The 24,410-nt window shown below is 40.3% G+C and overlaps 1 protein-coding gene across 4 annotated transcripts in view; it reads right to left on the bottom strand.

The window, feature by feature from the left end:
- LOC139572282 (nuclear GTPase SLIP-GC-like) overlaps window positions 1-23,141 on the bottom strand; it is a 29,547-nt gene extending 6,406 nt beyond the window's left edge. The window contains exons 1-18 of one of the 4 annotated variants that reach the window (XM_071394942.1): window positions 23,068-23,141; window positions 19,156-19,231; window positions 18,770-18,897; window positions 18,360-18,411; window positions 17,530-17,601; window positions 17,245-17,347; window positions 16,910-17,129; window positions 15,926-16,162; window positions 8,839-9,033; window positions 8,535-8,710; window positions 8,337-8,424; window positions 8,155-8,248; window positions 4,256-4,377; window positions 3,979-4,155; window positions 3,683-3,858; window positions 2,275-2,392; window positions 1,573-1,681; window positions 1,220-1,392 (exon numbers count right to left, since the gene is read on the bottom strand). In XM_071394942.1, the coding sequence (XP_071251043.1) occupies window positions 1,220-1,392; window positions 1,573-1,681; window positions 2,275-2,392; window positions 3,683-3,858; window positions 3,979-4,155; window positions 4,256-4,377; window positions 8,155-8,248; window positions 8,337-8,424; window positions 8,535-8,710; window positions 8,839-9,033; window positions 15,926-16,162; window positions 16,910-17,129; window positions 17,245-17,347; window positions 17,530-17,601; window positions 18,360-18,411; window positions 18,770-18,897; window positions 19,156-19,222 (2,307 nt within the window). In that variant the 5' untranslated portion in view covers window positions 19,223-19,231; window positions 23,068-23,141. Of the gene's footprint in view, window positions 1-1,219; window positions 1,393-1,572; window positions 1,682-2,274; window positions 2,393-3,682; window positions 3,859-3,978; window positions 4,156-4,255; window positions 4,378-8,154; window positions 8,249-8,336; window positions 8,425-8,534; window positions 8,711-8,838; window positions 9,034-15,925; window positions 16,163-16,909; window positions 17,130-17,244; window positions 17,348-17,529; window positions 17,602-18,359; window positions 18,412-18,769; window positions 18,898-19,155; window positions 19,232-19,770; window positions 19,916-23,067 lie in introns of those variants that run through there. The other 3 variants (XM_071394937.1, XM_071394949.1, XM_071394957.1) reach the window with 3 other exon arrangements.
- Window positions 23,142-24,410: the final 1,269 nt, after the last annotated feature.

The following is a 24,410-nucleotide window of genomic DNA, read 5'->3' as shown; positions in this document are numbered from 1 at the left end:
CACCAGAAATGAGTATGGTTGCCTGGACTGACTGCGGCAAAATTAATGTTGGCAACCAGATGGAAACCTCCACATAAGCTCAGCATAACTCAATAGCTACAAAACTTCCTTGACGTCCTTTCACTAGAGCTCTCCATAGCTTGTGTGAACAGTGCCAAGGAAACAACATTAGATACATTCAATAGAGCAGACGAAAAGGTCAAAAGCTTATTATGAGTTAATGTAACGTAATCATGATTGAATGTATCAATTGTATTTTTTATATCTGTATCGAATATTGATGTATGCAGGCTGATTCTATATTCTATGATTCTATTCATGTGTGCCTTGGTCCCACAAACAATTTTACAAACATAAGATGAGTTACCCATTATGTTTTGTTTTACGCATAGATATGTCCACAATACGAGCCCGTGCGGGGGAGGGAGGGAGGTGGGGAGACAAAGGTGGGGTTGGAGGGAGGGAGGGAGGGAGGGAGGGAGGTGGGGAGACAAAGGTGGGGTTGGAGGGAGGGAGGGAGGGAGGGAGGGGAGGGAGGGAGGGAGGGAGGGAGGGAGGAATAGGAATGGGTCGCACCTACTGTGAAGGGGAGATGGGACAGACAGGACAAATAATTATTGTTTTATGTTTTCTCTAGTGTTTTTGGTTTCTTTATATATATACTTTTGGAATATTATTGCCTGTCTGGGATCTGAACCCCTCACAGAAAAAACAAACAATAAGAAGTTGGTCACAAAGGATATCGCCAATTTTGACTTTGTAGCTGATCTAAGGGGAAATGGCTCAGTTCTGCCTCCAGGACAAAACTCATGGCAATAAACGTCAACCTGCATTTTTTCCTTTCTTTTGCTGGTTCCAGAAACTCCCTTCAGAAAAGTGTAGGCACCTGCTCTAAAATCAAGGGCATCTCAAGGACAATCAGTGCATTTCAAGTCCAATCGTGGAGGCCCACAGGACTGATGGTTTTCATTACTACCTTCAGACCTGGAAACCTAGTTTAAGGAACTCTCTTGCCAATCAATGATATAAATTGAAAGAACGGGTCGTTCCTGTAGGCTATTGGAATAGCCATGCTGCTAATGCTGTCTCATATCCTGGACACAAACTCTTCACCAATTCTATTTTTGATACAGAAAATCATAAGAATCAACTCAACAGTATCAACTCCTGTTGAGTTGATACTGAACCTCTTACATGACTAAGGATGCTATAGATGTACCTTTGTATTTGTCACTGAATGGTAAAGCGGAAGGCAAACCTTCATTTCTTTGAGGAGATCCAGCATCTCTTTCTTGGCCTTGTGGAACATGTCTTCCTTAAATGTCTTCAAGTGATTCCTCAGCTCCTTTCGCATACTCTCCAGAGTGTCTGGTCCTGTATACTGTGCCGCCCCTAAAATACAGACAGCACATTTCACAAACAAGGTATGACCTTATTTGCAACTGAATTACTGCGAAGCAAATTGTAGAAAAACATTGTTATCTGAAATGTTATTCCAATCCTAGGTCAAGGTTTCTGTGCGCTATAGATGAATAGTATAGCATATTACTAAATATCAATCTCAACACCTACTTTCATAGCATGGGCGCATTGTGTCACTGATTGACTTTGGGAGAATGTTGTAGATTTCTTTCTTCCTCTCACGGATGTCCCTCTTTAGTTTCGCCTTCAATTTGATTTCCTTTCAGACAGAAAATATTATTCAACAACATTGTCGTTAACTGTATTTGGATTCTCTTGACTATTAAATATAATAATAATATGAATCATCATAACATCCAACTAGCAACATAACTGCAATTTGACAAGCTTTGCTTGATGCTCTGGGGGGAAAGGATCACATGACAAATTGAGGGCCAATAAATAGACTGTATTCATGCGGTGGCCATTATTCATTGAATAACGTTCATTTTCTGAAGGGGTAGAAAGTGCTGCATTTAAAACACAAAAAATCCTACAAAAAGGTCACCTGTCTATTAGATTAGCTGCTAGCACATTGTCATCATTATCCGCCCTAAAGACTCCACGTTTTACTATTTACCGCACCAGCCATATTTGGTTAGCACGTTCTGGGTGAATAAGGTCTCTAGGCCAAATGACAGTAGCCTAGCAGTCATGCCACTTCTTGCCACTCCTTGTCATGCTAAACAAATGTTTGTCATGATGGAGTTCACATGATAGCACCAAATCAGGGAGCAGCCTGAAATGAAAGCCGGATTTGCTGTAATTAAACCTTTCCAGTAGTTTTGAGTGAATACAAATATCGCACCCTACCTCCGTCTTGAGGAATGTAAGATGCAGTGACACTTCTGGGTGCTCCTCAACCAAACTGTTTGTGTCAAGGGTGAAGTTATCAATCAAATCATTGATTGAGCTGCCCTTGCCTTGATTTCTGAAATAAAGTACGTTTTAATTACAACTATAAGGGACCTATATGTATTCAATCAAAGCCGGTAACCGTGCTGTGAAAAAGAATGTTTGGAATCAAAACCAACAAAGCAAGGGTCCCCATTTCTGTACTGTGTGAAACCAAAATAGACCAAATGTAATGTTTATTGATTGAATAAGGCATTTATCATTCCATGTTGTTTGAATTCAGAGTTACATTGATATTATAAATAGGAAAATAACTTGCACATCTGAGGTTGCTTGTTGCATATGTGTGGGAACAATTTAATGCTATCTTCAAAGAAAATAAAAACTTGCAAAATGCTCATGCCAGTATCACTGTTGAGAAAGGTGCACCTGCAGCCCACAATTCAGGGGCGTTCCTGCATGTGGGCATTTCTGCATAGGAATTTCTGCGTAGGAACTCCTCTTTTTAAGCAAAGACTCTGGTACACATGCGGGAGGCGGGGGCGCTCCAGTACAGTTGGTGGCAGTAATGCACCACAACGTTGGATGCCAACCGCCGATAAACACAGAAGAAGAGGGGGCAGGGACGACTAGCACACCAGTAGACTGTGTCCTTTTCCCCAGCCTGTCGGGCATGGTTTTCTCTGGTACACAGCAGGCGGAAGACAGGGGCGAAACCGTGTGCTAGCTACCTAACTATCAAGCTAGCACATGGTGTTGCTAACTAGCAAGCTAGCTAGTTAGCTAGCATACAGTGTCTCCCCAGCCTCCCGCCTGCTGTGTGCCGGAGTAGCTAGCGAGAGGCAGGGGTGACCGGTAGACAGTGTCCTTTGACCCCACCTGTCGGGCACTGTTTTGCCGCAGTTCTATTAACGGCGTTGAATGCAGGTGTTCGGCAGGTGGGAGCGAAGGACACTAACTACCAGTTGCCCCTGCATTCCGCTAGCTAGCAAGGAGGACTCTGGTAAACGGGAGGCTGGGGCGAAAACTCTGATAATACATTCATTTCCCTTTTGACCCATTCAAAAGTGTCACACAAGCATGAAGATGTAGTGCTCGAGGGGGGTTCATGCAGGAATGCAAGAACGCCTCGAATTGCAGGCTGAAGTTGAACACTATTGTCACTTTTATGCTTCTCGGAGACCAATAAGAGTAAGTAAGTATCCTAAGTAGCCTTATCTGAGCAAGAACGCCCAATAGGCCCAGAGAACAATACATAGCCTAAACGTAATGAACAAAATAGATACTGGCAAGAACATTGTGTTAGTTTTTATTTTCTTTGTTGATCTTATAACTGCTGATATAATAATAATAAAAGATAACTCACGGGAAATATTTCTTGAACGTTTCATTGCTGAGATCTCTCATACATGAGGCCAAACTGTCATTAAGGTTTCTTTCCCTTTGACTTTTCTTTCCCTTTTTTCTGATTGGTTTGTAATCTCCGTTATTCTTGCATAAGGACTTCAATACCTTATGATACCATCTGCCATTTGTTCCCTTCTAGAAACAAAATGGAAAACATGTTATAGGCTTTTTACAGCACACAGCATCAATTATTTTCTAACAACTTAATCTGTTATGAGTACTCATATTTTTAATATGTGTACATTTCTGACTTACTGGTTCTATCACTTTATCCTTGGCAATTTTCTCACATGTTTCTACTGATTGTCGAACTCCTTCTGAGAGGCATCGTTCAAAAGCTTCATAAGCCTCATCCATAGTTTGACCAATGGTTTCGAGCCCTTCTTTCAGGTTATTTTCCAGAACCTGGCACACCTCTTTTTTGCTGTCTGTCTGAAATCCAAACTCAAAGCTTTTAATATACTACAGTTATTTAAACGAAATAAGTATATAAACTGGAAGAAATGATTTTGTTCTGCTGGAAGTACAATACCATGTCGCTGCTTTTGGCTCCTTGTATCAGAGAGAGGATCCCATAGGCTCCAGAAACATAATCTGAAGTCTTTGTGCTACGATCATTGAGATTTCTGAGAAATTCCTGAAGTTTGGGTATTTCTGAAACATGTTAATATAAAGAGAGGTTTGAAACAATGTATGTATTAGTGGAGCAATTGTGGTCTGCATGACTACACTGATGAACACTCTTGGCTAAACATGTTTTGTATTGAAGGGTACCTAAACTGTGCTATCTAGAACCCAAAGGGGTTATTCAGTTGTCCCCATTGGAGAACCCTTTGAAGAACCATTTTTAGTTCCAGGTAGAACCCTTTTCTTTCAGGTAGGCGCACATTAAGTTATTTCAAATTTAAGGGTTAACTGCCTTGTTCAGGGGCAGAACGACAGATTTTTACCTTGTCAGCTCGGGGATTCGATCAAGCAACCTTCCGGTTACAAGTCCAACGCTCTAACCACTAGGCTACCTGCCGCCCCAACATCACATTGGGTTGTAGGTAGAAACCCCAAATAAACTATATACTAAGACAATGAAATAACAACAGATCAGCCATGTCTGAGTTCATGTCTGAGTTCATGTAAAATATCATATAGCTATTAGATCTAGACTAGGCTACTTATTCATGATACTCAACATGTACTCAGAAGCTGCTACTACTCGAATTGGGATAATTTGCTTAAATCTTTTGACCTGAGAACTACAACAAAAACAGTAGCTTCTGATGAAAATCATTGTGGGGAATTAGAGTTGAATCTAAAGGCATTCAGCTACGGAATTCACGTTTGGTTAGCTAGCTAGCTAACGTTGCCATAACAACTAGTAGTGAAACGAAGTTAAGAACGTGCTGCAAGTGCACTCCATAGCTAGCTTGGAATGTTGCGGATGGAGCCATCCAATTGGTATCTTTTAGCTTGCTCAACCTGTTGGAACGTTGTCAAGGATGGTGGTCACCTGTGTTGTGTAACAGAGGATCACTGTATGGGGCAGTCTGTAAGCTGTTAGCAGCACACCGACCCCCGTTAATCAAATAGAAATCAAATCAAATTTTATTGGTCACATACACGTGTTTAGCAGATGTTATTGCGGGTGTAGCGAAATGCTTGTGCTTCTAATCTCAGCAAAGTACAGGCCTCGGTGTAATGCTCATTCCTTCGATGATAAACGCGAATCTGACTATCACCCCTGGTGAGACAAAACCGCTACTCGTTAGTGAAGAGCACTTTTTGCCAGTCCTGTCTGGTCCAGCGACAGTGGGTTTGTGCCCATAGGCAACGTTGTTGCCGGTGATGTCTGGTGAGGACCTGCCTTACAACAGGCCTACAAACCCTCAGTCCAGCCTCTCTTAGCCTATTGCGGACTGTCTGAGCACTGATGGAGGGATTTTGAGTTCCCGGTGTAACTCGGGCAGTTGTTGCCATCCTGTACCTGTCCCACAGGTGTGATGTTCGGATTTCCCGATACTGTGTAGGTGTTGTTACATGTGGTCTGCCACTGCGAGGACGATCAGCTGTCCGTCCTGTCTCCCTGTAGCGCTGTCTTAGGCGTCTCACAGTACGGACATTGCAATTTATTGCCCTGGCCACATCTGCAGTCCTCATGCCTCCTTGCAGGATGCCTAAGGCACGTTCACGCAGATGAGCAGGCACCCTGGGCATCTTTCTTTGGGTTTTTTCAGAGTCAGTAGAAAAGCCTCTTAAGTGTCCTAAGTTTTCATAACTGTGACCTTAATTGCCTACCGTCTGTAAGCTGTTAGTGTCTTAACGACCGTTCCACAGGTGCATGTTCATTCATTGTTTATGGTTCATTGAACAAGCATGGGAAGTGTTTAAACCCTTTACAATGAAGATCTGTTAAGTTATTTTGATTTTTCTGAATTATATTTGAAAGACAGGATCCTAAAAAAGGGACGTTTCTTTTTTTGCTGAGTTTACTTCCGACAGTGCAGCAATATGTAACAAGTAATATGTAACAATTTCACAACATATACCCAATACACACAAATCTAATTTCACAACATATACCCAATACACACAAATCTAAAGTAAAGGAATGGAATTAAGAATACATAAATATTTGGACAAGCAATGTTACACTTGCCACTTCTGTGGACATTAAGTTTATGCTGTTATCTAAATTAACACAATGGAATGTGTTTATAGTTTAACTTTCTGCAAGTTTCCTTCAAAATAGTTTTTCAAAGCTGCATGCATAGTGGATGTTTAAGCACCACAAGAGAGACAGGCAGCTCTACAACAGTTGCTAGCTGCCGAGACTGAGAGCATACAGCACAGCAAAGCTCGTTGTGTTGTGCTTCAAAGAGTCCGTGCAGAAACACTTTTGGGTGTAAATGCGATTAACTGCGTCCAAAAAATGTAAGTGTTAATATTGACAGCCCTAAATAGACCACATCTTTACTTTATCTATTTCATTAAAATGAAGTACAATCAATAATTTTTTCCAGATTTTTACTGTGTTTGTTTTTTCAGCTGTTGTACAATATGATATAAAAAACAAGAAAAAAAACAATTTTGACTGTACTTGGCCTTTAACTAGTTGACAAGTTATTAATAGGCTATTTACTGATCTACAATATTTCCATCTGTTCCACTAGCTAAATCTTTAATTTGAATTTTTGGTTAAGTTGGAGACGTGAATCCAACATATCCATTGTTGACAAACTCAAATTACATTTGAAATCAACCAAAGCTTGAAAAACTATAGGCCTACATGTTGTCTATTGGTTTTAATCATGGATTAAATTGAAACAATAGCTGTTGACAAACATTTGAAAATGCTATATAGTCTTAAATAGCATAGTTGATGACATATGATTACATTGATCAATTATGATTACATTTAAGGGTGCGTTCGTAAATTCACTCTGGCTATCTACTCCCATTTCAGAGCACTCTCGTCTGAGTGTGCCAGAGAGCAGAATAACTGATACATTTACGAACGCTCAACACCCATTGAATATGGGCGGTGTCAGTAAACATCAGCAAAAAACCCTAATTCAATTGTTGCCAGAAGTACAGTTACAGTCACCAATGCTCTGAATAACATGAAAACACCCTAACCAGCTCTGCTAGGGCGAATAAAATGATCAGAGTGAGATTTTCTCTCATTTGTGTCTGGAAGTAGCTAGCAAGCTAGCCAACATTAGCCAGTTAGCTTGCGTGCTTGACCCGCCGTTGTGAGGTCAGAACGCTCGGATCAACCCTACTCCTCGGCCAGAGCATCCAATGTGCTCTCTGAATGCTCCGAGCGCAAAATGCTCTGAATTTACAAACGGACAATCTGACACTTAGAATTTACGAACTAAGTTGCTCTGTTGAATCTAGCCTTTGGAATGACTTTACATAAAATGGAAAAAAATAGCAACAATTAACTTATTTAGTTTTAAATGTGTTGAGATCCCTCAACAAACATTCTCTTGAAAGCACAGTGATTATAGTCAGTGACAAATATCAAAACTGGGCTTGGTTAAAACCCGGGATGGGAGAACAAAAGGATAGATGTACTGTAGATAGATCAACTTTCCAGTAGGAAGTGCTGACCAGCATGTTGTTTGTTCTAATAGTGGATATAACGTTAAAGATCTGATGTTGTTACAAAGGTACAAATTCAACATATTTTATCCAAGTTATGTCTATGTTGAAAATAGGTTAACATGATGACATAACCCTGTGGTTGAAATTTCACCCTCACCTTTTTGCAATTCCAATGTATTTTACACGTAGATTACAGTTCACAATAAGTTAACAAATTACGTTGAAACAGTGTTGATTCAACCAGTTTGTGCCCAGTGTGATATGTCTTAGTGCAGTTGCCTCTGTAGCAGATTAATGGAAGAAGGTAGACCTCCTACACTACTGTACCTGTGTCTTCTGGCTGTAAAGCACTGTTCTTCCGGTATTCCTTGGAACTCACAGTAAACACTTGGAAAAAGTCCTTGTCAATGTTGAATTGTTCCTGAAAGGTTGGTGAGAGAAAGTAAGAGCATAAATAAAATAAATAAAGATTTTTTTTCAAAGCATGAAATAATTTCTCTGTAATTTACCTTGATTTTTGTTTGCTTGTTGAATTTCTCTTCCACCTTTTTCTTGGCAACCATATTTCTGCTCAATATACTGTCACGTTCTTTTTTCCTAAAATAAGATTATGCTTGTGTCAGTCAACATGAATTCTGAGTCAACATTTATTCAAGCTGTAAAAATGATAGTTGGTGTAATGTTAACAAAAGTGATCTTAATATTACATGTCATAATCCACACCGATGTTGTCTGTTTTTGTGCAGATGAAACTGATGCTTCGACATTGTCCACCGTGTCCCAAGTAGCTGACGCTTCTGTCTAAGATCTCCCAAGCTTCCTTCTCTGACACTGTTCGATTAATTTCACTCACAATCCACACAGTGGTGCATCTTCCAACAACCTGAAGAAGTATTACATTTTTTTTGCATCTCAACTACAAGTGTATATGTAAATTGCAGGGTTAGGTAAATGAGTTTGTTTGTAGTTTTAAATGCAGTGTATGAGATGATAATACATTCTTATAATTACCGATTTCCACATCTCATCTCTACTCTTGTTGCAGTCTCCATTGCCTGGAAGATCAATCAGCACAACATGCTCCAGAAGGTCTTTGACATTTGGTATCTTGATGGTCACAGACTTCACAAGCGGCCAATATTGTTGTTCGGTACTCAGTATGTCACTCCGTAAGTAGCACCAAAGTTCTCTAGAGAGTTCTTCTGCCTAAAATGTTTTTAAATTCCGGATTATTTTCAAAGCAAAACATGGCATATACAGTGCCTTTGGAAAGTATTCAGACCCCTTGACTTTTTCAACAACAAAAAAATACGTTACAGACTTATTCTAAAAAATATATATATTTATTTTCTTCATTAATCTACACACAACACTCCATAATGACAAAGCGAAAACAGATTTTTTGAAATTTGTGTACTAAAGTGTATTAAACATAAACTGAAAAACATTATTTACATACGTTTTCAGACCTTTCGCTATGAGACTCGAAACTGAGCTCGGGTGCATCCTGCTTCCATTGATCATCCTTGAGATGTTTCTACAACTTGATTGGAGGCCACCTCTGGTATATTGAATGGACATGATTTTGGAAAGGCACACACCTGTCTATATAATGTCCGACAGCTGAGAGTGCTTGTCAGAGCAAAAAACAAGCCATGAGGTTGAAGGAATTGTCCTTAGAGCTCCGAGACTAGATTGTGTCGAGGCACAGATCTGGGGAAGGGTACCAAAAATGGAAGATGACCAAGAACCTGATGGCCACTCTGACAGAGCTCCAGAGTTCCTCTGTGGAGATGGGAGAACCGTCCAGAAGGACAACCATCTCTGCTGCACTCCACCAATCAGGCCTTTATGGTAGAGTGGCCAGACGGAAGTCCCTCCTCAGTAAAAGGCACATGACAGCCAGCTTGGAGTTTGCCAAAAGGCACCTAAAGTCTCTCAGACCATGAGAAACATGATTCTTTGGTCTGATGAAACCAAGATTGAATTCTTTGGCCTGAATGCCAAGTGTCACGTCTGGAAGAAGCCAGGCACCATCCCTACCGTGCAGCATGGTGGTGGCAGAATCATGTTGTGGGAATGTTTTTCAGCGGCAGGGACTGGGAGACTAATCAGGATTGAGGGGAAGATGAAAGGACCAAAGTACAGAGCGATCCTTGGTGAAAACCTGCTCCAGAACGCTCAGGACCTCAGACTGGGGGCAAAGGTTCACCTTCCAACAGGACAACGACCCTAAGCACACAGCCAAAACAACGCAGGAGTGGCTTCGGGACAAGTCTCTGAATGTCCTTGGGTGGCCCAGCCAGAGCCCGGACTTGAACCCGATCTAACATCTCCGGAGAGACCTGAAAATAGCTGTGCAGCAACGTTCCCCATCCAACCTGGCAGAGCTTGAGAAGATCTGCAGAGAAGAATGGGAGAAACTCCCCAAATACAGGTGTCCGAAGCTTGTAGCGTCCTACCCAAGAAGACTTGAGGCTGTAATCGCTACCAAAGGTGATTAAACAAAGTACTGAGCAAAGGGTCTGAATACTTATCTAAATGTGATATTTAAGTTTTTTTTTATTCAATTTGCAAAAATTTCTAAAAACCTGTTTTTGCTTTGTCATTATGGGGTATTGTGTGTAGATTGACGAGGGGAAAAAACAATTTAATCAATGTTAGAATAAGGCTGTAACGTAACAAAATGTGAAACAAATCAAGGGGTCTGAATACTTTGCAAATGCACTATATATTTGTATAGACTACACCTAATATAACATAGAATACCATGCATAGAATATGTATTTGAATTTAATTGAATTTCACTGAATTAAATTCTATTTCCTTTAGTTCAAATTCTATTTGCAATTCTGTATCCTTTTAAATCTTAACTAATTACTACTTCAATTCAAATTCAAGAATAAAATTGGAATTTACAGTTTGAGGCATTCTCAATTAAATTCTGAATTGAGCCCAACCCTGACCTCCACTGGTCCTGGGGCCCTTGTTAAGGTCAACATGAACTTTACCCAGTAGCAGGACATTTTAAGCAGACCCTGGTTTCCTCTGCCAGGAAGCTGAAACTTGGATGGATCTTTCAGCAAAACAATTTCCCCAAGCACAAAATCAACATACAGTTGAAGTGGGAAGTTAACATACACTTAGGTTGGAGTCATTAAAACACATTTTTCAACCACTCCACAAATGTCTTGTTAACAGACTATAGTTTTGGCAAGTTGGTTAGGACATCTACTTTGTGCATGACGCAAGTAATTTTTCCAACAATTGTTTACAGACAGATAATTTCACTTATAATTCACTGTATCACAATTCCAGTGAGTCAGAAGTTTACATGCACTAAGTTGACTGTGCCTTTAAACAGCATGGAAAATTCCAGAAATGACGTCATGGCTTTAGAAGCTTCTGATAGGCTAATTGACATCGTTTGAGTCTATTGGAGGTGTTACCTGTGGATGTATTTCAAGGCCTACCTTCAAACTCAGTGTCTCTTTGATTGGCATCATGGGAAAATCAAAAGAAATCAGCCAAGGCCTCAGAAAAAAACTGGAAACCTCCACAAGTCTGGTTCATCCCTGGAAGCAATACCCAAATGCCTGAAGGTATTTGTCTGGTTCATCCCGTCAGTAGAGGATGCCTGGTTATTCTTGAAAAGTGCCTTCCTCACCATCTTAAATAAGCATGCCCCATTCAAAAAATTTAGAACTAGGAATAGATATAGTCCTTGGTTCACTCCAGACCTGTCTGCCCTTGACCAGCACCAAAACATCCTATGGCGTTCTGCATTAGCATTGAATAGCCCCCGTGATATGCAACTTTCAGAGAAGTTAGGAACAATATACACAGGCAGTTAGGAAAGCTAAGGCTAGCTTTTTCAAACAGAAATTTGCATCTTGTAGTACTGTGGTGGCATTTTTCTGCTTTACCAAATGAGGAGTTACAATCTACACACCAGTCAGAGTTCTACTTAAATTACATATTTTTTAATAAGAGCTTTGCAATAGCCCTTTGATTTTCAACGATGCGCTATCTCTAATGGCCCGTTGAGAAGCGACTACAGTAAAGTACAAAGATATTTTATAGCCAAGATACACCCCTCTCAACTTACATGACGAACCACAGATCTTAGGAACTGTTCACAAAGAAAGACTTTTACTTGAGACAGAGGAGTATCCCATAGCCAGATAGCATTCGCTATAAATTATCGTTCAGTTTGGTCCCCAAGACGAGGTTCTAATCTCATTCCTGGTACTTCATAGCACAGAACCATTACCTCATGTTATCTGGAATGCTCTTTAGGTTTTATCACCCAAAGACATCGTAAATCTCCTCTGTCAGTGCTATCTCATAGAGGCCCATCCTCAGTGGAACACACACACAATACTCTATTCTGTCGAATGTAACAACTATTATAATGTAATACAAGCATTATAACAATCTTATAAGCATTAAAACATCATCTTGAAATTTTCCACGACAGTAAACTCAAAAAAGTTCTGGGACACTGTAAAGTCCATGGAGAATAAGAGCACCTCCTCCCAGCTGCCCACTGCTCTGAGGCTAGGAAACACTGTTACCACCGATAAATCCACCATAATTGAGAATTTCAATAAGCATTTCTCTACAGCTGGCCATGCTTTCCATCTGGCTACCCCTACTCCGGTCAACTGCCCGGCACCCTCCACAGCAACCAGCCCAAGCCCCAACCATTTCTCCTTCACCCAAATCCAGATAGCTGATGTTCTGAAAGAGCTGCAAAATCTGGACCCCTACAAATCAGCCGGGCTCGACAATCTGGACCCTCTCTTTCTAAAAGTATCTGCCGAAATTGTTGCAACCCCTATTACTAGCATGTTCAACCTCTCTTTCGTATCGTCTGAGATTCCCACGCGGTCATCCCCCTCTTCAAAGGGGGTGACACTTCTAGACCCAAACTGCTACAGACCTATATCTATCCTACCCTGTCTTTCTAAGTTCTTCGAAAGCCAAGTTAACAAACAGATTACCGACCATTTCAAATCCCACCGTACCTTCTCCGCTATGCAATCTGGTTTCAGAGCTGGTCATGGGTGCACCTCAGCCACGCTCAAGGTCCTAAACGATATCATAACCGCCATCGATAAGAGACATTACTGTGCAGCCGTATTCATCGACCTGGCCAAGGCTTTCGACTCTGTCAATCACCACATTCTTATTGGCAGACTCGACAGCCTTGGTTTCTCAAATGATTGCCTCGCCTGGTTCACCAACTACTTCTCAGATAGAGTTCAGTGTGTCAATTCGGAGGGCCTGTTGTCCGGACCTCTGGCTGTCTCTATGGGGTTGCCACAGGGTTCAATTCTCGGGCCGACTCTCTTCCCTGTATACATCAATGATGTCGCTCTTGCTGTTGGTGATTCTCTGATCCACCTCTACGCAGACGACACCATTCTGTATACTTCTGGCCCCTCTTTGGACACTGTGTTAACTAACCTCCAGACGAGCTTCAATGCCATACAACTCTCCTTCCGTGGCCTCCTACTGCTCTTAAATGCAAGTAAAACTAAATGCAAGCTATTCAATCGATGACTGCCCGCACCTGCCCGCCCGTCCAGCAGGCTCTGACTTAGAATACGTGGACAACTACAAATACCTAGGTGTCTGGTTAGACTGTAAACTCTCCTTCCAGACTCACATTAAGCATCTCCAATCCAAAATGAAATCTACAATCGGCTTCCTATATCGCAACAAAGCATCCTTCACTCATGCTGCCAAACATACCCTCGTAAAACTGACCATCCTACCGATCCTCGACTTCGGCGATGTCATCTATAAAATAGTCTCCAACACTCTACTCAACAAATTGGATGCAGTCTATCACAGTGCCATCCGTTTTGTCACCAAAGCCCCATATACTACCCACCACTGTGACCTGTACGCTCTCGTTGGTTGGCCCTCGCTTCATACTCGTCGCCAAACCCACTGGCTACAGGTTATGTACAAGTCTCTGCTAGGTGAAGCCCCGCCTTATCTCAGCTCACTGGTCACCATAGCAGCACCACTCGTAGCACGCGCTCCAGCAGGTATATCTCACTGGTCACCCCCAAAGCCTAATTCCTCCTTTGGTCGCCTTTCCTTACAGTTCTCTGCTGCCAATGACTGGAATGAACTGCAAAAATCACTGAAGCTGGAGACTCATATCTCCCTCACTAGCTTTAAGCACCAGCTGTCAGAGCAGCTCACAGATCACTGCACCTGTACATAGCCCATCTGTAAACAGCCCATCTATCTACCTCATCCCCATACTGTATTTATTTATTTATCTTGCTCCTTTGCGCCCCAGTATCTCTACTTGCACATTCATCTTCTGCACATCTACCATTCCAGTGTTTAATTGCCATATTGTAATTACTTCACCACCATGGTCTATTTATTGCCTTAACTCGCTTATCTTACCTCATTTGCACTCACTGTATATAGACTTTTTGTTTTCTTTTTTTCTACTGTATTATTGACTGTATGTTTTGTTTATTCCATGTGTAACTGTGTTGTTGTATGTGTTGAATTGCTATGCTTTATCTTGGCCAGGTCGCAGTTGCAAATGAGAACTTGTTCTCAACTAGCCTACCTGGTTAAATAAAGGTGAAATAAAAAAGGTATCACGTTCATCTGTACAAACATATAAACACCATGGGACCACGCAGCCATCATACCGCTCAGGAAGGAGACGCGTTCTGTCTCCTAGAGATGAACGTACTTTGGTGCGAAAAGTGTAAATCAATCCCAGAACAGCAAAGGACCTTGTGAAGATGCTGGAGGAAATAGGTACAAAAGTATCTATATCCACAGTAAAACGAGTCCTATATCGACATAACCTGAAAGGCCGCTCAGCAAGGATGAAGCCACTGCTCTAAAACCGCTGGTCTGATTTAACAAAAATAGAACTGTTTGGCCATAATGACCATCGTTATGTTTGGAGGAAAAAGGGAGACGCTTGCAAGCCGAAGAACACCATCCCAACCGTGAAGCACGGAGGTGGCAGCATCATGTTGTGGAGGTGCTTTGCTGCAGGAGGGTCTGGTGCATCATGAGGTAGGAAAATTATGTGGATATATTGAAGCAACATCTCAAGACATCAGTCAGGAAGTTAAAGCAAATGGGTCTTCCAAATGGACAATGACCCCAAGCATACTTCCAAAGTTGTGGCAAAATGGCTTAAGGACAACAAAGTCAAGGTATTGAAGTGGCCATCACAAAGCCCTGACCTCAATCCTATAGAACATTTGTGGGCAGAACTGAAAAAGCGTGTGCGAGCAAGGAGGCCTACAAACCTGACTCAGTTACACCAGCTCTGTCAGGAGGAATGGGCCAAAATTCACCCAACTTATTGTGGGAAGCTTGTGGAACGCTACCTGAAACGTTTGACCCAAGTTAAACAATTTAAAGGCAATGCTACCAAATACTAATTGAGTGTATGTAAACTTCTGACCCACTGGGAATGTGATGAAAGAAATTAAAACTGAAAGAAATAATTCTCTCTACTATTATTTTGACATTTCACATTCTTAAAATAAAGTGGTGATCCTATTTTTACTACGATTAAATGTCAGGAATTGTGAAAAACTGAGTTAAAATGTATTTGGCTAAGGTGTATGTAAACTTCCGACTTCAACTGTACTTCGCAGACAAAGAATATCAAGGATTTGAAAGCATTGGTCTATGAACCCACCCAATGTGTTCTCCAATTCATAAAACAATTTTTGAGAAAAAACATTTCTCTGAGCAATTGTATTAGTATAAAATAATATAATTTCCCAATTTGTTTGAGCATACAATATATCTCAGTATTTGAATTAGTCATTTTATAGTCATTTTTGCTCATCTTTATCAAGGGTGTCAATAATTTCAGACCCCAGAGTATACTAATTTTCTTGTACCAGCGATATGCTAACGAAAATGTGTGCTAAGCCTAATTTTACAGCGCAGGGAAGTGCAACAAGTCCTTTAGCGAAGACTGGTCACAAGCTGGTACCTGTGAAAAAATTACTTTTAAGGCATTTTGTGTTATCTTCCTTGCAAAGATGTATGGTTTTATATAATTACAATCTAATATGCCTACCTGAGATGTTTTAAATTCTTTCTTTTTTCCTAAGAGAAACTCTGGAATTGATTTGAAGTGCCTGCTGTCCATCAGATTGTTCACAGATGCCTCATTTCCATCTTCTCTGTACAATGCATAGATCTTATCAGCATCATCATATTCATCTGTGTCGCCACCACTGTCCTCCTTCTCGTCATCATTTCCCTCTTCTGATTTTCTCTCTGCTAAGATGGACTGAAGCTCCTCTTCCCATTCCTAGTGAATATAAGTAAAATACATGAAAAAATGCTTTCTTCACAAAAGCTATATCTAAGACGTGAATATGTCCCTTCATGTCTAGAAAATCTAAAGTACACAGGGAATTCATTGGGAGAAAAACAAAAACACTTTGAACATTATGTTTAACCTATAAAATGGCATGTTTAAAGACCCAGGATAGAAATTCAAATGTTTTGCCCCCAACCAAATCTTGCTTATGTCCCCCAAAAAGCTAAGGCCGGACCTGCATAAAACATTCAAGGTGTCCATTAAGAGATTTAAAGTCGTGTAAATAGGATATTTTGTCTACAAATGTACCCAAATTCCTATTATATGTAAATAGTTTATAATTAGGGAATGACATAATGTAGAAAATGTTTTTTTTTGCTGTCATACAAGCCATTTTAGCTGTCATACTAATTGTTTGGTCGGAATCTAGCATAGAATCATGGGAATTTGTCCCGCTGTGCCAATGTTGCCTCCCCTCCTGCTCCCCCTATGGTTAAAGCCTATGTGAGGAACTTGCTAGCAAATGTTTGTGCTATGAAAAAATAAATACATAAATACCACACCACAAAAATGATTTGCTAGATTCAAGATAGTGTAGTTAGACAAAGCAAGGAAAGTAAACTTCAAAACGTTTTGGGGGATTTGCAGCTGTTGTTGGTAGGCAATGCATCCTGCAAGCTTCTAAAATGATGTACTCAACCTTTAAATAAAGGCATATGAAACACAGATTATTACCTCGTGCGTAATGAACTCAATCTCTGCAGTGTATTTTCCGTCCCTGGTCATGTTAGCCTCCACCTGAATCATGACTGAGGTGCATGCACTGACGTCTCCAGAGGGCAGTAAATTTCCCTTATCCAAGATGCTGTTAATCAAAGAGCTTTTGCCAGCCCCAGTCTTCCCAAATACACCCACTACCTCTTTTTTGTCAGTCTCCAACACTTTGATTTTATGGCTGTTAGAAGTGAAAGAAAATGTTATTGTTCTCCTCAATTTAAATAATTGAAGTGATTTAGGTAATATACTGTATCTCTACATGCAATTCACTGCTCCCCACTAGAAATACTTGCCTAAGGAATTCTTTGAACTTCAATGAACTTTGCTGATCGGCAGGTTTGCTTTGGAGTTTGCCTTTGACCCGTTTCATGATCTGTTTTTCCTTTGTCAAGCCATCTATTCCAGGCAGAGTAAACACACATTACAAACCTTCTAATGGAACCAAAAATAGATTACTCTAAAAGTAGGAGAAATACCACACTGGAAAAAGGTACTCTTGAAGCTTAGAATGTAAGACAATACCTAAAAATGGTGTGGTACTTCAACATTTAATATGCAAATTATTATTAGCCTCCTACCTGCTCTTCCCAATGAAGTGCCACAAAGCCGTTTGGTTATTGGTGGATTAGCCTCATCAGTGTTCCTTTTGCCTGAAAATCAGCAGTTCATCAATATTGACATGGATTAAATATTGTGTGTGTGTACAGTATGTGTGTGCAGTAGTTGCTATGCCAATAATATTGGTATTATTCAGTATTGGCATGCATTTAAGGTCCTCAACAGTCAAAACCATTGTTTTACATCAAATTGGATGATGTTTAGATGAAACAGTTCAAGGGGTGATCAAAATATGAAAAATGACTGTTGCTTGTACATTAATAAAGTTAGATTAGAAAATGACTGGCTTCCTCCTCTGTGTCAAAAATCTGAGTTCAGCCAGCTAACTATTGGCTTATTGGGGCAAGATGCAACATCACAGCATCTTATTGTCAATCACAACCTAGGAGAGTTTATGAATATTATCCCCCTGCCCATGCAGTCTGTCCAACAGCCTTACTAATGGTTAAAGACGAGAGAAAGGGTACACTCCAATTCTGAGCATTCTAATTGGGAAAATATATTAGGGGTAATGTTTTGATCACTCGAAGGCTAATTTACATGGGAAATAGGATTTTACAATTTTATCTAATTCAAATATGTTTTATATTTGTAATAGTTAATCATATTAAGCAATATAATAATGATAATAATAGTAATAATATTAATAACAATAATAATATACATTTATTTAATTTGTAAAGGGCTATATCACACACAAGGCACAATTATATATATATTTAATAATAATACAAAACAATGATAAACAAACACATATATTCACAATATATGTGCTGAATAGCTTTTGTACCTGGAGTAGAGGTAGCACAGGGAGATAGCATCTTGCTGGTTGAGGGCTCAATCTGAAAAACAACCAAATATAATCATCAACAGGTTAATTAAAATACCTTCAAATAGTTTTGTCATAGAAATCTTTAGTTTGAGATGTGTATGCTACTGTATTTGGGAAAATTGTTAAAGATAGCATTTTCCGGTAGACTTCCAGTCATTGCACTAATGTTACTTAGAAATGTTTCGCAAAACTTGGGGCTTAATTACCAAAATCTTGCATTAACCCTTGTAGTTTGCACAAATTTAACTTAACAGAAATTACAAAAATTACTTAAATAACTAATTCATATCCCTTAAAATACTTGGTCCTATAGGCTCAACAAAGCCATCTTATGCCATCTTAAATCTATAAAATAGCTTGTTACATACCTGGTTGTTACATAATTCTTCAAGTTTCTTTTTGAATATAAGCCTTGGTCCCCAAGGTGGAATCAAGGCCTCCTGTGCTTTTTCTTCACCAAGTAGGAGCTTGAAATTTGTTTCTGAAATTTGTTGACCTAAAAGTACAATTATAAAATGGAATCATAATAAAATAGGAGTCTGCAGTCTAATTAGGGCAGACAGGGGTGCACTTGGAATGCAGTTAGTTTGGAATGGTGAGTAGGCTTACATGGCCAGAACTATTAAACAGTTGTGTGTTTATCATGTTTTGATTGGCTATGTATTAGAAGAGGGTATTTATTATGTGGGTCCCGCTTTATTTGAAGTGCATATTTTGAAGCCTATATTTATTATGTGATATCCAATTACCTTACCTTTAAAGTTGTCAATGTACTCACTGAGTACCCATTCTTGTAACTTCCTTTTCACATAGTCGTCCATGACACTACCCTATGAATAGTAAATGAAACAAGAAATTACTGTTAAATTAAATAAGACAAATTAGTTAAAGAGCTATAAATCAATCCGGATTGCTCAAGATTGACTCCTGAGTGGCGCAGTGGTCTAAGGCACTGCATCACAGTGTCGAGACGTCACTAGAGTCTGGGGTTTGATCCCAGGCTGTGTCACAGCTGGCCGTAACCGAGGTCCCATAGGGCAGCACACAATTGGCCCAACGTAGTCCGGGTTAGGGGAGGGTTTGGCCGGGGAGCTTTACTCGACTCATCGCACGGGCAGGGCGCCTGCAAGCTGAGTTTGGTCGTCAGTTGAACGTGTTTCCTCCAACACGTTGGTGCAGCTGGCTTTTGGGTTAAGCAAGCGGGTGTTAAGAAGCAGCACAGCTTCGCGGGTCATGTTTCGGAGTATGCATGACTCGACCTTCGCCTTTCCTGAGCACATTTGGGGAGTTAAGACAACCATCCTGTGTGTTGACAGAAATACTTTCCCAAAACCTTCTCAATTAAATGTTAATTGCAGAGTAGGCTTACCTGGCAGAATTATAAAATGAGGAAGTATATCATTTGTATCGATTATTTGTTATTGCAAACTTTGCCATGAAATTAGCAGGAAATGCAGCAGAACAGAACCATCACTAGACTGGCACATTAGACTGCACATTCCTCACTTGCTAGATGTGCAATTAAAGGGCCAGATGCGCAATAGGATTTAAGAGTTGACATGGACTCAGAACATGACATCCAATGTTATTGTTTCTCTATGAACAATTGTAATCTAAAACCAGTAAAAATACACCACCCTCCTTTTGACGCTTCCAGTCTGTTATTCGAACTCAATCAGCATGACAGAGTGATCTCCAGCCTTGTCCTCGTCAACACTCACACCTGTGTTAACAAGAGAATCACTGACATGATGTCAGCTGGTCCTTTTGTGGCAGGGCTGAAATGCAGTGGACATGTTTTTTGGGGATTCAGTTCATTTGCATGGCAAAGAGGGACTTTGCAATTAATTGCAATTAATCTGATCACTCTTCATAACATTCTAGAGTATATGCAAATTGCCATCATACAAACTGAGGCAGCAGACTTTGTGAAAATGAATATTTGTGTCATTCTCAAAACTTTTGGACAGGACTGTATATAAACACCTGTGGACAGTTGGCATATGCCGGTGTAGGTTGTGCATGGAACCGGCTTTATATGAGATTTTGTTTTGGCAAATTCTACACTGTGCTCTAACATTGTCTACATTATTAAAATGCATCCAAATGCTACTGTGCTTCCGACTCATTTTCCAGCTGTAGTTTCACAGCTGTCCTTCCCGTCTCTCCCCGGCTGCTAAGTGTGTGACTGTGAGTGAGTTGGTCGGCCCTCCCTCGCGCATCTTTGGTTCATTGGTTGACACTGTGTGTCTGATTGACAGGAACAACAGGTGAGGCCGTTAGTCTGAGCAGACAGTCAGAACGAATGTGTGCGCTTGAGCATTTAGGCCTATATTATTTTATTTATTTTTTCGTTTTTTGAACGAGTTAATTATATTCATTTAAATCGTTTGATGATTCATTTATTAAATGCTTTTATATTTTTATAAATAGATTCGGCTCTTTTGATATGCGAGCCGGAGTTCACCTACAAGAGCCGGAGCCGACTCGTTCGCGAACGACCCATCACTATGACTTGTATAGCTTGTGCGTGTCAGAGCAAAACATGTTTATGAGAGTCTCATATTTATCATATATATCTTTTAATATTTTATAGCTCAAACCATTTGGACTCTACGGACGTTTTTGTAATAAACTCAACGCATTAGGTTATCACACTGTTAATATAAGAAACGGACGCTAATAGCTTCTCGGATCCCATTGTGACACGGGGACAGTATTTGGCATCATAGTCCCTTTTGGGATCCGCCCTTGTTTCACAAATCCCGCTCTAGCTCAGCCTCCGTTAATCACACAGACTAATGGTTGGTATCTACGGAAGAAATAGACACATCTAATGGTTCAACCCAGAAATCTGTAGCTCAAACACTCAATGTTCACAATGTGTTAAAAGTTTTAAAAAATGTGCCGGCGTTACGGTGGGACTGATTGGGTTAAACATATTTAATAATGATCTCTTACTTAGCTTGATGACTGTGGGCATGTTTGTTTACTTTTTGTTCTAAATATACGTCTAGAAGGGCTATGAGTCAGAATTGCAGGAAATAAGCTTAAAAATGTAAAATTCTCTTAGCCTCATTGCGAAATGTGTAAAACAGCATGTAGTTTGTTAAAAAATGACATTTTTCTTTCTTCCCCATGGCAATATGTGTAGAATTGGAGGAAATGAGCTATAAAACAGCAACATTTTCTCTCTGGATTGTTTTACAGAACAAAAACGCTCAAACGTCATACTTTAGTTGTACTCACTCCTTCTATTCTACCACATTGGTTGAACACAGAAAAAAACTAATGATGGATTGTTATCTTCTTAATGTGACCTATAAAATATAGCCTACCAATTGGTCAAAACATTGCAATATCTGTACAAGTACACTACAGCCAACTGGTACACTACAGTACTGTAGCTCGCCAAACAATTCTCGAAGTACATGCAATTTTCACGTTATGCACCACAAACTGTGTTAAACAAATCTAACAAAGTATCAGAACCCGCAAGCTCCCAGCTACTATGTAATAAACGCAACATTGACTTTACCCTATCCCTGGTTAGCCACTATCGGCTTAAAAAGCAAAACCTAACACAATATCTGAACATTCATTTCCAGCAATATCTCCCCTGTCTGTCTGTGTGGTGCGCGTTTCTCACTCCGTGTGTAGCCAGTTCCTCACTTGCTAGATGTGCAATTAAAGGGCCAGATGCGCAATAGGATTTAAGAGTTGACATGGACTCAGAACATGACATCCAATGTTATTGTTTCTCTATGAACAATTGTAATCTAAAACCAGGAAAAATACAACTGGGGGGCAATATAAAACAGAATTTTGGTGGTAAAATCACTGATTTTATAGGGCCACCCTAGAGTTGTTTATTAATTATTTTACCAGGTATATTGACAGAAAACATAGTGCACAACGTTCTCTTGTTCACTAAGGACCCAGGGGAGAGGATAAGATAAAAATGTTCCTATTTGAAAGCTAGAAAGAAATCTGTAGTTCGAGACATATTTCATTGTTTGAAAGTAGCTCTCATGCTAGAAAAGGTTTAGTGTATTTAAGGTTAGCGGAAGGGTTAGCTAACATGCTAAGTAGTTGCAAAGTTGCTAATTAGCTAAAATGCTAAGTAACTAGATGTTTGTGTTATACGTCAACCCATCCATCTGACCAACCATGGTTACATAACCTTCTGTCTTATGTAACCATACCAAACATCATCAAGAAGAAACTTTGTATCCATATATTGTGACAAGTGATACATTCACCTGAGCTCTGTAGACTGGTCTTCCCTGGCTGTCTGACCCTGCTGGGACACCTGTCACCATCAGTGGTGTAAAGTACTTAAGTAAAAATACATTACAAGTACTACTTAAATACAAGTACTACTTAAGTCGTTTTTTTTAGGTATCTGTAGTTGACTTTACTATTTATATTTTTGACTACTTTTGCTCTTACTTCACTACATTCCTTAAGAAAATATAGTACTTTTTACTGATTGGGTTAAATCCTGCTAAGACAAGATGAGCATAGTTTTGTGTACTGTGCACAATGACAGCGAAGCCTGTCGTGCTGTTTATTGTGGTCAGTGTAAAAGTAGGGAATTAGCTGGGGGGAAACTGACAGATCAATATCGTTACATTACTATATACTGACTCTAATAAAAACTCACATATCAGTATTCAATTGTTTAGCTGCTGGTTACATCTTGTTTGATTCAGGTCTAGTTGGATTGAGGTGAAAAGAATAGTTAACGTTAGGGAACTGTAGAGCACGAGAGGTTTTGACTAAACGAAAACTAACTGTACTCCCGTCTCCTGCCTGATCATTTCTCCACAACACAAATATTACACTATGTTCCAGTTTTACTTCTGCTAGCACATGGTAGATATAGGAGGAAGGATTGGGAAACTAACTGCAAATAACAATAAGCTGAACTCCGCCTAGCAGAGACATCTTTGTATTAGCAACTATTAATTATGAGCTTATATGGTAGTAAAGTTAACGGACATCACCCTGGGCGGAGTGAACCATAGGGGATAAAAAGGGAAAACACCATATTTTGTGCTGAGTGTCTAGCTTACAAATTACTGTAAGTGTATACTCCAGGTTGCAATCCTTATTAAACAAATTAACCTCTGATCAAAGAAGTTTCCTGTAGTCACTTGTGCACATAGGGCAGAATTCCCTTACAATTCTCTGCTGAAATGACTGCCGACCCGTAGCACTCACTTCTGTAGCCATGAAGTGCTTTGAAAGGCTGGCCATGGCTCACATCAACACCATTATCCCAGAAACCCTAGACTCACTTCAATTTGCATACAGCCCCAACAGATCCACAGATGATGCAATCTCTATTGCACTCGACACTGCCCTTTCCCACCTGGACAAAAGGAACACTTATGTGAGAATGCTATTCATTGACTACAGCTCATCATTCAACACCATCGTAACCTCAAAGCTCATCAAAAAGCTAAGGACCCTGGTACTAAACACCTCCCTCTGCAACTGGATCCTGAAATTCCTAACGGGCCAACCCCAGGTGGTAAGGGTAGGTAACAACACATCCGCCACGCTGATCCTCAACACAGGGGCCCCTTAGGAGTGCTTTCTCAGTCCCCTCTTGTACTCCCTGTTCACTCATGACTGCATGGTCAGGCATGACTCCAACACCATCATTACGTTTGCTGATGACACAACAGTAGTAGGCCTGATCACCTACAAAGATGAGACAGCCTATAGGGAGGAGGTCAGAGACCTGGCCGTGTGGTGCTAGAACAACAACCTCTCCCTCAACATGATCAAGAAAAAGGAGATTATTGTGGACTACAGGAAAAGGAGGACCGAGCACGCCCCCATTCTCATCGACGGGGCTGTAGTGGAGCAGGTTGAGAGCTTCAAGTTCATGGTCCAAAAGTCGTGAAGAGGGCACGACAAAGCCTATTCCCCCTCAGGAGACTGAAAAGAGTTGGCATGGGTCCTCAGATCCTCAAAAAGTTATACAGCTGCACCATC

The sequence above is a fragment of the Salvelinus alpinus genome, chromosome 1, assembly GCF_045679555.1.
Source record: "Salvelinus alpinus chromosome 1, SLU_Salpinus.1, whole genome shotgun sequence".
Classification (NCBI taxonomy): domain Eukaryota; kingdom Metazoa; phylum Chordata; class Actinopteri; order Salmoniformes; family Salmonidae; genus Salvelinus; species Salvelinus alpinus.
This window is presented reverse-complemented; position numbering and strand designations above follow the sequence as displayed.